Source organism: Grampus griseus (genome assembly GCF_964374135.1).
Source record: "Grampus griseus genome assembly, chromosome: 11".
Classification (NCBI taxonomy): Eukaryota; Metazoa; Chordata; class Mammalia; order Artiodactyla; family Delphinidae; genus Grampus; species Grampus griseus.
Window position 1 is genome coordinate 78576376 of NC_139005.1, and position 13836 is coordinate 78590211.

At 39.4% G+C, this 13836-nt stretch overlaps 1 protein-coding gene across 1 annotated transcript in view; it reads left to right on the forward strand.

Annotated features, from left to right (window-relative positions):
* CFAP54 (cilia and flagella associated protein 54) overlaps positions 1 to 13836 on the forward strand; it is a gene marked incomplete at its 3' end in the record, with an annotated part of 310342 nt that overhangs the window by 219409 nt on the left and 77097 nt on the right. The window contains exons 58-61 of the mRNA XM_082667031.1: positions 662 to 767; positions 1701 to 1797; positions 6434 to 6532; positions 7051 to 7192. Coding sequence (XP_082523157.1) covers positions 662 to 767; positions 1701 to 1797; positions 6434 to 6532; positions 7051 to 7192 — 444 coding nt within the window. The remainder of the gene's footprint in view (positions 1 to 661; positions 768 to 1700; positions 1798 to 6433; positions 6533 to 7050; positions 7193 to 13836) is intronic.

Genomic DNA, 13836 nt, shown 5'->3' on the forward strand with positions numbered 1-13836 from the left:
AGGCATGACCAATCCCAGTTGGCAGATGAGGTGTAGTCTGGGTAAATAACTATCTGTAAGTCCAGACGTGAACTTAACATCAGGTGGCTCTGTGCCCTGTGCATATGCTGCATGGAAACTGTGAATCCTTTTTATAGTGATTGTAAGATTTGCCTTTCCTGCCCTTCTTGCTACAGAAGTACCATTCCAGCTCCTGCATTTGAAGGCGGTGGCTCACCATGAGGGGTGGGAGCTGTGTGCAAACGAGAGTGTTTGCATCATCCGTGCTGGTTTTCAAGCGTTTGCTGTCTTTCTAGGGTTTGTTTTTAGCAAAGATGTTTTCTACGATACCTGCAATGATAGAAGAAAGAAGAAAATGGATTTAGATAAAGGGAATGTGCTACAGGAGGAAGTGGGAGCACAAAGTAAGGAAATGGAGAGGAAAGTAAGATGATAAGAACAGTTGTGTCTGGAAAGTGAAAGGAGGCAGGGGGACCCTTCCTGGGGAAGGAAGCAACAGCTCTTTCCCCATTGGCTTACCTTCTAGGAAGAAACAGGAGACAGACAGACAAAAGGGACAGCACATTCAGTTTTCCGAATTTCCTGCATAAAATATTTGTTCTGAAGTTCTAAATGATAGAAAAAGGAAAAACCATCTTTGTATATCCTTTTCTTCTTTCAGGCAAAATAGAATGTCAAATATTGGTGGAAGAGAAATCTCCAACTTTGCAACTTGAGAGTCTATTTGAAGCTATACAGCTAAGCTTGAGACATGATCAAAACTCAGGGTAAAAAAAAAAAAAGACCTTTCCATTATCATGACAATGTGCGTTTGGGTTTGAGACTCGTGTTCTGGTAGTACATTGACTATTTAAGGCTGGGGCGACTGGGGCACCCTTTTCCCACGGCAGGGCTAGTTCACTGGGGTCCATTGTGCAACAGGTTCACTTTTCAAGCTTGATGCTCTTGGCTCTGCTCCAAGGCCTCGTTTACAGTGATGGTTGATGATGGCGGTTAGCATCGTGATGTACTGGACTGTAAATCGCTTCTAGTCTGTACTCAGATTGATATCCTGTCAGTCCCAGGTTACAGGAGCCTCCACTAGATGTGAAATTGTATCTAGAAGGGATTTATGTGAATATTCACTCTGGTTCAGCAGTACCAAGGCTGGCCAGCTCAATTCTGTATAAAAGTCACCTTAAGATGGAGAATAAGCCAGCATTATTACAACTGCACTGATTTAAATGGTCCCACCTGACAGGTTTGATAGTGAATACACAGACCTAACCCATACCGAATCACGGCTTTCAGCATAACTCTATATGTCTCTTTAGAACTTATTATAATTAGCGTAGGCGAGTAGAGAGAGAGGTCTGGTTTTCCAGGCAGGTTCCTCCAGTCTTGACTGTCACTTCTTTAGTGCCTTGTGTGCTGGAATATTCCAGAATGGTCTTGATGCTCAGCTGCATTGTGGTCATAGCATGGAGTATTGCCAGCACAGGACAAGGTAGAATGCTCAGCTCTCTTCAAGAGCTTTCAATTTCAGTAGGAAGGAGGATGCCCGTGTCTAAGCCACAAGTGCTCTGAAAAGAGGATGAGTTTGGAACAGATGCTGGTTTTGCCTATTTTTGCCTTTTATTCTCTCAGAAATTGTTGACACAAGATGCAAAATGATTATGAATGGTGAGCTATCTAATAAGTACAATGCTGTATCATTTTAGGTTGATAAGGGACTCCTACCTCGAAATAGCCCTATTATTTTTGCACATGAGGAAGCCAAAGAGCAAACTTTCAGCATCACCATCAACACTTATTAAGGTAACAAACAATTTTATTAGAAATTTAAAGTATGTTGCCTTTGAACTTGCTTACTTTGCTAGCACTGTGCTATGGAAATAAAGAAACGGTTTTTCTTTGTGACTTGAAGAAATTAATTCATTACTTAATGCTCACACTCATATTTAGATACCTCCTTCGATATTTTTACGTAAGACTCTGGAAACAGATTTCACGTGGACATTTTTGCCTGTTAAAATGTTATCCATGAAATGTAGGTGTATATAAATACTCTAAGTCATTAGTATTGATCAGGAGGTTGCAGGAAATGACATATTGGTTAAGCAGATGGACATGTATGGTTTTCACCACTGATGTGGCTTGCAAACAGATCACCTTTTGAAAAGAGTCATTCATTCATTCATCCCATACCTACTGAGCACGTACTATGACCCAGGCCGTACTCTGGAAGGTGATAAAGCAAGGTTCAAGACAAACTCAGTGCTTGCTTCCATGCACTTACTCTTCAGTGGAGGGAGACAGATAATAAACGTGGAAAGGAAGAAAGCAAGAGGAAGAAAGGTGGGAGGAAGAGAAGTGAAGGAAGGCTGGGGGGTGCTTTAGGTGGTGAAATTTAGGATTAGGAAATAACTCTGGTTGGTGGGATTGTGAATGACTGTGGTGGAAAGAGCTGGAAAGTGGGATTTGATGGATTGGGAGGGAGCGTGCAAAGAGTGGCAGAGGCATGTACTCCCTCAAGCAGCACTTCCAAATAAGGGGCAGAAACATCTCCAGGGATCCTGTGATCCTGATGAGGTCTGAGATTTGGCCTGTCTAAGGAGCTCCTGGGTAATGCCTGTGCTGCTGGTCTGTGGGCCACACTTGAGTACCAAGGATCCAGACAGAGTGAGATACTCTGGGCAGGAGGTTGGGTGGTTTGGAGGTGGATGAACCCAGTAACTTTGTTTTCATTTTTTAATAAAAAATGTCTAGTTTTCTATTCTTTAAGTTTCAGTAGGCATTATATATTTCATTCTTATTAAATAATCCTCTGACCCACCAAAAAATCTTTCCAGAAAATTTTGACGTCAAATCTCTAATTTTTGAGGCAGCATAAACATGACTTAAAACCTTTAGGCAAATAAGCTTTCAGTCAGCTGAACTACTCATACGGTTGCTGCCTTAGGTGGATAGCAGCTATTTTTCTTTTTTCATCAAAATGATTACATAGAAAACTTACTTTTGTGGTGTGATAAACATCTTTATGTCCAATAAGAGAAAACAAAAATATTTGTTTCCATAGCAATTTGCAATGCAAATTAATAAGATTTTAGGATAGAAGTATATCACCTTTGGGGCCTTCTCTAGGGAGGTGTTTATAATTAATTAAGAGATTGAACAAATAAGATTTGAGTGAAAAGAATAGTATAATTCTATACAATATGATCATTATTTTCTGTGTATCTTTTTTTTTTAATTTATTTATTTATTTATTTATTTTTGGCTGCACTGGCAGGTCTTTGTTGCTGCGTGCGGGCTTTCTCTAGTTGCGGCGAGCGGGGGCCACTCCTCCTTGTGGTGCGCAGTCTTCTCATTGCAGTGGCTTCAGTAGTTGTGGCTCGTGGCTCTAGAGTGCAGGCTTAGTAGTTGTGGCACACGGGCTTAGTTGTTCTGTGGCATGTGGGATCTTCCCGGACCAGGGATTGAACCTGTGTCCTCTGCATTGGCAGGCAGATTTTTAACCACTGCGCCATCAGGGGAGCCCATACCACATTTTCTTGATCCATCAACAGGTGATGGACATACGAATTGTTTCCACTTTTTGGCTATTATGATCAATGCTGCTTTGAATATTCATATACAAATTTTTTATGTGGACATATGTTTTCAATTCCTTCGGTGTATACCTAAGAATGGAATTGCTGGGTCAAATGTCAACTCTTTGTTTAGACTGTTGATGATCTGTTAGATTGTTTTCCAAAGTGGCTGTACCATTGTGTATTCCTACCAGCAGTGTATGAGGGTTCCAACTTCTCCACATACCTGATAACAATTGTTATTATTTATCTTTTTGATTATAGCCATCCTAGTGGGTATGAAGTAATATTTCATTGTGATTTTGATTTCCCTGATGGTTAATGATACTGAAATCTTTTCATGTGTTTATTAGCCATTTGTATATCTTCTTTGGGAAAATGTCTCTTCAAATCCTTGGCCCATAGCCTAAATCGGGTTATCTTTTTTTATCACTGAGTTGTAAGAATTTTTAAATATATATTCTAGATATATGTCCCTTATCAGATACATAATTTGCAAATATTTTTCCCAGTTGTGGCTTGTCTTTTCATGCTGTTAATCGTGTCTTTGGAAACAAAAAAGCTTTTAGTTTTAATGAAGTCCAATTTATCATCTTTTTCTTTTATGTTTTGTGGTTTTGGTAGCTCTTTACCTAACCCCAGATGTTGAAGATTTTCTCGTATGTTTTCTTCTAAAAGTTTTATAGCTTTAATGTTTAAGTCCATGGTCCATTTTGAATTAATCTTTTTTGTAAAGTGTGAGGTAAGGCTCTAAATTCATATTTTTGCACATAGATATCCATTTGTCTCAGCACCATTTGTTGAAAAAACTATCTTTCTTTACTGAATTGCCTTGGCTCCTTTGTCAAAAAGTTTATTGATCATAAATATAAATATTTATTCCTAGACTCCCAATTCTATTCCATTGATCCATAAATCTACCTTTATGTGAGTATCCATTGTCTTGGTTACTGTGTGGCTTGTAGTAAGTTTTTTGAAATTGGAAAGTACATGCCCTCCAGTTATTTTCTTCCCTTTCAATATTGTTTTCACTTTGAGTCTTTTGCATTTTCATATACACTTTAGAATCTGCTTGTCAGTTTCTGCCAAAAAACTAACAGAATTTTGGTAGACATTGTGTTGGATCTATAGATCAATTTGTGGACAGTTGGCATGTTAACAATGTCAAATCCTCCAATTCATAAATATGAACTCTCTCTTCATTTATTTAGATAGTAATTTTTCTCAAAATGTTTTTTTACTTTTCAGTGTACAAATTTTGTACATTTTTGTTAAGCTTATTTCTATTGTGAACAGGTATTTTCTTAATTTCACTTTCAGATTGTTCATTGCTGGTATACAGAAATACAGTTGATTTATGAGTATTGAGTTTTGTATCCTGTGATTTTGCTAATAAACACATTTATTAATTCTAGAGGGGTGTGTGTGTATCTTGGAAGTTTTTACATAGAGCATCATGTCTCCTGCAAACAAAAACAATTTAACTTCTTCATTTCCTATCTACATGCATTTTTTTTTCTTTTTCTTGCCTGTTTGCATAAGCTAGTATCTCCTGCTCAATGTTGAACACCTCTCAATCCCTCCTCAATAAAGCCTTCCTCTCAATTCAAAATGAGCTCTCTTTTTTGAATGTGTGTGTCACTAATTGTTCTTACAATATAGTTATTTAATGTTATTCTATATTCTTCACTCAATGCCTATTAACCTTGTTTCCAGAATTAAACAGGTGAATTGCCCAAGCTTATATAGCCAGTAAGCTGGCAGTGGCTACACCAGAGCCTAAGTAGTTTTATTACAGTTGGTGACTGGGCTCTCCATATTTGGGACAGGACTATATTGCTTAGATTTTAGATTCCCCATGGGCAGATCTCTCCAGGTATCATCTGTCTACCTCCAAGCTTAACACTTGAACTGGGCCAGGCCACCTTTGTGCATTGTATTTCATGCTCTGGCATTAGCTTTATTCATTGCATTTCTTTTTCCTTGGGAGGCTTATAGCCAGAAGTAAAAGAAAGATATTTTTGTTATTGCTTGTTTTATTCTGGAGTTTTGTTGAAGATTTTAAAAATCGGCCAAAACATGACCATCAAAAATTAGAACAAGCAATCTAATTGAATAGTTTTTACAGATGAGTTAAATCTTTAAAATTGACTATTAATACTTTAAAAATGTAAAACAGATACTATGTTGCTGGTGGAGTTTCTGTTTACTTCTGTACTATTGACTTTTTTATATTTAAAAGCTGAACACACACACACACCGCCCCATGTTAAACATATCTCCGTTCATTGTTACTTTTTGCTGTTCTGTGGAACGTTATGATTACAGTCATCCCTTTAATAGTTTTGTAGTTAGAAAACTGATAGCAAATACCTATCAAAAACCTTTAAGTAATATTCTTGTTTCTGACGTCTTTACACACAAGATATATTCAATTTCTAGATCCTCTATTAAGATGGTAAATAACATTTACTTAAAATGCAGTTTGTGTTTATTTTTATTCAAATAATGTAAGCTCATCTAGAAAATCACAAAGAGAAAAATAATTAAATTACCCTTAAAACCTGGGGTAACCACTGTTGACAATTTTCTCTGCTTGTGTATACAGGGAACATATGTGTGTACCTAGCTTTTAGAAAACGGGATCATATTGTGCATATGCTGTTTTGTAACCTATACTTTTCTTTTGCTTAAGGTAGTTTGGATGCCTTCTCATGTCAATAGTTGAATATACATTATTACACTTAATGGCCATGTAGTGTTCCACTAAAATCTCATCTTCAGAAGATGAGAAAATCTATCACGAAACTTTATGATATCTTTATCTATCTTTATCATAAAACATTTGCCCTATTTTTTAGGCTCTTCCCGGAAGGCATAGTTCTATTAAAGAACCAACAGTAAATAAATCTGAAATGCACAGTTTATTTGCCTGGATTGCAATAAGAGCTGCTGCACAGGTTGGTGTGAGTTTTATTTAACTCTTCTTTTTATCGTCACATCTGTTAAGGCAAAACAATGTATTGATACAAGAGAAGGGAAAATATCACGTTCTTTGGGATTTGCACCAATGATGTTTCTTTGGGAAGATTAGAAGTGCTCTTTATATGTGTGGTGTTTTTAATCGCTATTAGCCAGACTTGGTTTGATTCCACTTTTCTTTAATGAAAATAATGGGAGATACACATGTGCACATATTTGACACACATTTTGGCAAGTATCTGTCATAGCTACAGGAGGTAGCCTATTCAAAATGACTTATTTATTGATTAAATTGTCAACAGTCATGATTTGTTTGACTATGGTGTATACTACATGTTGGGGGATCACATATTGTTTTTCAGTTTGTCTTTATTTTTTTCCCTAATGTGTACCAAATGTTATTTTATGAATTTGCTTTTTCACATTATTTACCTAATGGATACTCTATGAATCAGAAAGCTTGCATTTATGAACTCTAATTGTGCATTAATTTTAGGTCAGTGAGGCTGTGCTGGCAATCAACCTACTTATCGGAAAGACAAATGATAAAACTGATAAAGTTAGTCAACAGGCATTACTGAATATCCCAGAATTTGCCACCATGGATCTTTTGTCTTCGTACACAGATTATTTGCTTGGTATGTTTGAATGTTAGGCATTTTATAAAATTGTAATATATGTCATGTGTAATCAAGTTTCAGAGGTTTAATTATAGAGATTTTAACTTAAAAAGGACAATAGTTTGGGGAACCTCTGGGAGAGGATGGGTTCTTAGGATCTAGCTGCTAAAATATAGGGGCCTCAGCTCACTGTACATACATACATGATACTCCATCTGCTGCTGCATTTCAGATGTAGGGCTCTGTGAAAAAATGGTATTTCCTGATGTCTGTTTATTTTCCAGTTCACACATTTCAAATGAGACCTTTTGGGATTATTTATTTGAGGGACCTTCTCTGATCCTCTGAAATGTGTACTCACTCTTACACTCTCATATGGCTCCCTGTCCTTTTTATTAGTTCTTTTATATTTGTGTGTGTGTGTGTGTGTGTGTGTGTGTGTGTGTGTGTGTGTGCCTGTGCATGTTTAAACTATTTCTCTTATTAAACTATTGTCAGCTTCCTGAGAGCAGGGGCTTTAGCTATTTGATTTGCTGCTCTGTCTACAGAAAATCACACATTGCTTACACATAGCCGGCATTTGATATTAATATTTGTTAAATGAATGAATGAGAGGTTAGTGGAATTTAAACTTTACCTTACTGCTATGTTTTTTCTTACTTATGACGCCTTTGTTGGATAGTAAACTATAATGTAAACCTCCAAGTCAGGTCAGCAGTAACATAGATATTGAACAATCACTTACGCGTTTGCCCTTTCATCATTCAAGAAATATCTATTGAGTGCTTCTTGTGTGCTAAACACTTAGGTAGGTTCTAAGGAGCCACGTACTGGAATCTTACTTCCAGAAGGATATTTTAGGAATAACAGTGTCTAATTTTGCTTGGCATTAGGTGAGCATTGCGCCAAAGGGAATGAAAGTGTTAACTTTAACCTGATGGGGGTGGGAACAGTCTTCCTAAAGCCTCTGAAATCACACCTATACGCAGTAGCTTACTCTGCTGGTTGAGGTTAAGTCAGCCTTAGCTGAAGAGTTGTGTCTGAAATCATCTCCTTCGTGACTCTCTCCTGAAGAATAGGTGGCCCAGACTGTTTTCCAACCTGAAAATGGTTTGCCCTGAGGTTAAACCATCAGGTGGATTTTTATGCCAAGGTGTTGTTTCCTGGTTTTTATTGCCTTCGTGCCTAGTAGGATTTTGCTTCATCGGATTTCCGGACCGTGGCCTGGATCTCAGACTGGGTGCATGGCCTTCCTTAGAGTCCCCATAGACAGGCTCCCAGGGGACAAAGCAGGGCAGGCTGGCAGCAGGGGCTGGTCGCCGCTTTTTTCTCTTGACACTGCTCGTCAACTCAGTTCTCCCTGGTTCAGAATGCCAGGAAGGCAGTCCTCTTAGAAGCACACATTATTGTTTTGCTACAAAGAGAATGCAATATTAATAATGAAGAGGGTTCAACTTATGCCTCGATCCTGTCAAACCATTTCATTTCTCTCAGCCTCATTTGTCCTAATCTGAAGACTGTGTGAATTAGATTTATTTATGGATAAGACTAAAATCTGAAAACCTTAAGACTGTGATTCAACGTGGCTGAACATGGCCTCCAACATGGCTATTTCTTTTTCATAATGGCCCCGTATTACCTCTGAAACGTCTGTCTACTTTATCCTAGACATTTTCTTGTTTTACCAGTCTTTAGGCCAGGGATAACAAATAAGTTTCACCTAAAATGCTGTATTAATCAGTTACTGGCAAAATTATACTGTGTACCGAACGACCCTAAAACTCAGTGGCTAGAACAACATGACTTCATTCTCTTACTTGTCTCATGTGTTCTGCTTCAGGCTGCAGGCTGAGTTCAGGTGTCCTCTGTGTACATTTGTTATGAGACCCAGGCTAAAGAGGCTGTGGCTACCTGGGGCCTGCTGTTCTCAGGGTATAAACCAGAGCACAAGACCAAGACCAAGCACAGAAGCACACTTGAGGCCTAAGAAAGGCCTCATTAAATCCCATTAGGCATAGCAAGTCATATGGCCAAGTCCAATACCAGTGAGGCAGGGAATTAGACTCTGCCTGTAGAGGAAGGAAGAGGGGTGTGAATGTTTGTGGAGTGGTAATCCAGACTATCACTTATGACACGTTCAATCTATGGCTGGTAGCCACCTGAGAAGAATTCTGAACTTCTATATGGAAACACTGGAAAAGGTGCTGCGGTGATCAGTTAGTAATGTCACCCGTGGGCAATGGCATCCCCTAACCAGATGATCTTAGTTGATCCAGATGGGCAGGTAGTCTTCATCTCGGCTCTGCTTATTACTAGAAGTTATGCTTTACTTTTCTATTTCAGTGGTTTTCCTAGCATCTTCCAATTTTCAGTTTTCAATTTGTACCATTAGCACTCCTTTACTGTTGTACCAAGATAGTAATTTGAAATGACCAAATTTTAAAGTCCAATTCATTTTGTATTTTGCCTTAAGAATAATAATTTTGCCCTCCAGTATTTTCCTAGCAGACTGATCATTAATTCATGTTATGATTTCCCTCACTTCAGTATTTGGGTTGGAAGGAAATATTGAATCCCCAACTGATTGCTGCAAATACCCAGATGGCAGTGAGGTTCATATTATAATGAATCGCTAAAGGGCAACAATAACAAATTAAAATTGTTTGATTTTCCTTGCATTAGCATATATTAGCATGCAGGAGAAAACCCCCTCAGTGATTTACCTTCACTAGCATTGACCTGTACACGATGTGGTAAATGATATTCATTGTTTTTGTGTGCAGAGCCCTGTACCAGATATTTCTGTCCAGAGGGAGGGAGGAGTCACAGAACACACCAAGGGAGTGGGTCTTGCCTTCCACGAGCTTCCAGTTTTTGGCCATCAGAACAGGCATCTACTTTGAAATTATATAAATGCAGCTTTTAAGAGGACCATATTAATTAGCGGAGGCAGATTAATGTATTTTAATCTAAAGCTGGACACAGGTGGGGTGTGCATATGAGTTTATGAGGAACTTTTTTTTCTGGAAGAAGTACATGTGGGGCAGATACAAATGAATTGGAGGCATGGATACCAGATAGGAGGGGGAGCTCATCTTCTCAGCAGAGCAGTTGACAATCAGAGAAGCATGGTGACAAAATAGACCAGTCACGTGTGGAGGATGGAATATAGATCATCTTGCCAGAACCAGAGAGCAATTGTATGATGTCTATAGAACAATAAGAGAATTGAGTGTTGTAGCTGGTCCAATTTATTGAGGTTTCTTTTACATTGTCTTGTAGGAATAGAGACCCTGAAATGATGCTGAGACCATATTTAGATTGAATGCAAAAAACCATTTACTCCATGTCTACTTTGGGCCCAGTTATATTCAAATATACACCATCTTTTTGTCTTGATTTTCCTGTGGGCTTAATAAAAAATTCAGCTAGGATTAAAAATTATTAAATTCTATAATACACTTTGAATTAAAAGCAACATTTAGGATTAGTGATTCCAGATGCAGCCTCTCACAACTAAATACACTTGATATATGGAAAAATATAAATACGTGTCATTCCAAAAATCAATGTTGATGAACGTACTGTCAGAACATAGAGATCTATGGAGCAGAACTGAGAATCGACTGACCGAGAATCAACAAGTACATGCTTTGCCTCTTGAAACAGAGAAAACCGTCCATCCTGAAAAAAAAATGATTTGTCTTTCCCATACTGCCTTGCCCCTGGCTCAGAGACATGGGTCAATGCCAAGTAAAAACTGGGATGTCATTCCTCTACTGCTCTCTTGGCTTTTTCTATTCCTCTGAGACACAATTTCCCATAGTGGTGGGGAACTAGGGAGACACATTATATCCTCAAATCCTGAATAATTAAACCATGTACAGGTGAGAATGGAGATAAATCATTCATGTTTACAACAGTGATTTTGTGTGTGTGTGTGTATGAGCATGTGTGTGTATATGTGCTGTATCAATCCAGAGTGTCAGCAATTCATACAATGGGGGTATGATGAGAACCATCCTCAGCGAAGCAGAGCTGTCCTGGGCCGATGTCTGCAAGAGTCTAGATGTTCCACTCAGAGCTCTGCCCTTGGAGCATGTAAATCTGAGAAAGGACGGTACCATGACCAAGGGCAGAGCATACGTTCTCCACTCTCTACTGTCAGACACAAGGCATGAAGAGACCCTATTCTAGATAGAGTCAACAGTGAGAAAATAAGAAACAACAGATGGCACATGTGAGAAAATATTGCCACATGAACGCAATGGGATGCTATCCTGAAGACTCAGAGGAAGATTGACCCTTGAAGGAACCAAAGGAAATCTAACAAGATGGTTTGAAACTCTTAGCAGAGCCTAAGCAGTCACTCCTGATGCTGTGTGCTGGTGCTTTCTTGTGTGATTTCATTTATCCTTTAGGAAAGTCCTGTGAGAGTGTCACTATGCACATTTATTAAATGAGGCAAGGTGCTGGGAGAGGTATTGAACTCTGGGTGATGGTTCACGGCTAATATAGACCCTCATCTATACAATTCTAAAGGCAGTGCCCTGGATCGTTGTGTTGGGTGTGATAAATAAGTTTTACCAGGAAATCAAAATGCAGAATCGATACTTCTGGTCAACCTGTTGGCCTGAGCTGGCATGAAAGATACTTCTGCCCTCCCCAATACAAACCTATTACAAGGCTGGATAAAATAGAACCAAAATTGTTTTAATTTATAGCTGAGCATGAAATCAGGAAAGGGAGATCCCAAGTCACCAAAGTAAAATGAGAAATTTTAAGCAAGAGCTGCAGCTGAGCAGTCACTGGAGCAGGAACAGCCAGGGCTCGGACTTGAATGCCTGGTGAAAGAAGGGGTCTGGAAAGAGGGCCCCGCAGGTAGGGAAAGTCAGAACCTAGCTAACTGCATAACATTGGCGTTCAGAGAGAGCTTGTCCACAAATTGAGGACTAGAAGTACGCTGCCCACTGGCCTGCATAGCTGCAGAGCAACATGCCAAGTGCCCAGTGAGGGCCAAAAAGCAACCACAGGGGAGAAGTCAGAAACCACCTAAGACTGTGAGGTTGGAATTCACACCTCCTGAATGATGCAGGGAAATAAGCATAAATACTGGCCCAGAACCAGTGAAAGCATGCAGATCTGGCTGGGGATAGTGGAAACTGTTGCAAAGGGATACTCTTCAATGCAGGGTATAAGGGACTGTCCCTCCAAGAAATTCTTCTGAAGATAAATTTAAAGACAGCACAGATGACACCTGGACAAATTTTGGCATCATTTTTGGATTATAAAGAGGAAGGAAAAAATTGTAAACAGTCAGAAAAAGACCTTCTACAAAGGAACAGAAATTGAACTGGCCTTAATTTTTCTCTGTGACGTTAAAGACCAAATGACAGGGACTTCCCTGGTGGTCCATTAGTAAAGAATCCACCTTCCAATGCAGGGGACGCTGGTTTGATCCCTGGTCAGGGAACTAAGATCCCACATGCCGCGGGGCACCTAAGCCCGTACACCACAACTACTGAGCTCGTGCGCCTCAGCTAGGGAGCCTACATGCCGCAAACTACAGAGCCCGCATGCTCTGGAACTCGCACAACTAGAGAGAGACAACCCACATGCCGTAACTAGAGAGAAGCCCGCGTGCCGCAACGAAAGATCCCACCCACATGCCTCAACACACATCCTGCATACCGCAACTAAGACCCGACACAGCCAAAAATAAATAAATCTTAAAAAAAAAAAGACCAAATGACATTGGCCAAATATGTATCGAGGTTCTTTTTTTCTTTTAATTTAGTTCAATTTTTTGCATAGGTAATTTATTTTCAAGACTCACAACTCAAAAGTCATATAAGGGTATGGAGAGAATGTCTCCCTTCCATCTTCTCTGCAAGTGCCTCAGTTCTCCTCCCCAGAGGCAGTCAGTGTTGTCAGAATATTAAGGTCCTATTCCTGCTGTAACAACCATAAATTTAGTGGCTTAAAGCAACACAATATATTATCTTACAGTTCTGGAGTTCTGAAGTCCAAAATAGGCCTTACTGGGCTAAAATTAAGGTGTCAGCAGGGCTACATTCCTCTGGAGGCATTGGGGGAGAATGTTTCCTAAGCTTTTTCGGCTTCTAGAGACCACCTGAGTTTCTTGGCTTGTGGCCCCTTCCTGTAGCTTCCAAGCCATCAGAGTAGCATCTTCAGTCTCTCTGACTCTGATACACTCAGTCTTCTGTTTCCCTTTTCTACATATAAAGACCCCTATGATTACACTAAGCCCACATGGATAACGTAGGATAATCTCCCCATTTCAAGGTTAGTTGACAGGCAACCTTAATTCCATCTGCAACCTTAATTCTCCTTTGCCCTGTAACCTAACATTTTCACAGGTTCTGGGGATTAGGGCATGGAAATCTTTAGGGAACCATTATTCTGCCTACCACAATTGGTTTCCTGTGTTCTCTACCAGAGATATCACATGCTTATACAAACTGTCAAGGTTCTGTTACAGAGGACAGAATCCACTCCGATTCGTTTAAGCAGGAGGAGGTTTATTAAAGGACTTTCAAAATCCCTGTGAGGGCTAAAGAAACAAATTCCAGGCTGAGCATCCAGAAATGACTAAGCCATACATAGCTGGATCACCAAGGCAATGCAGGTTTTTGTTTTCT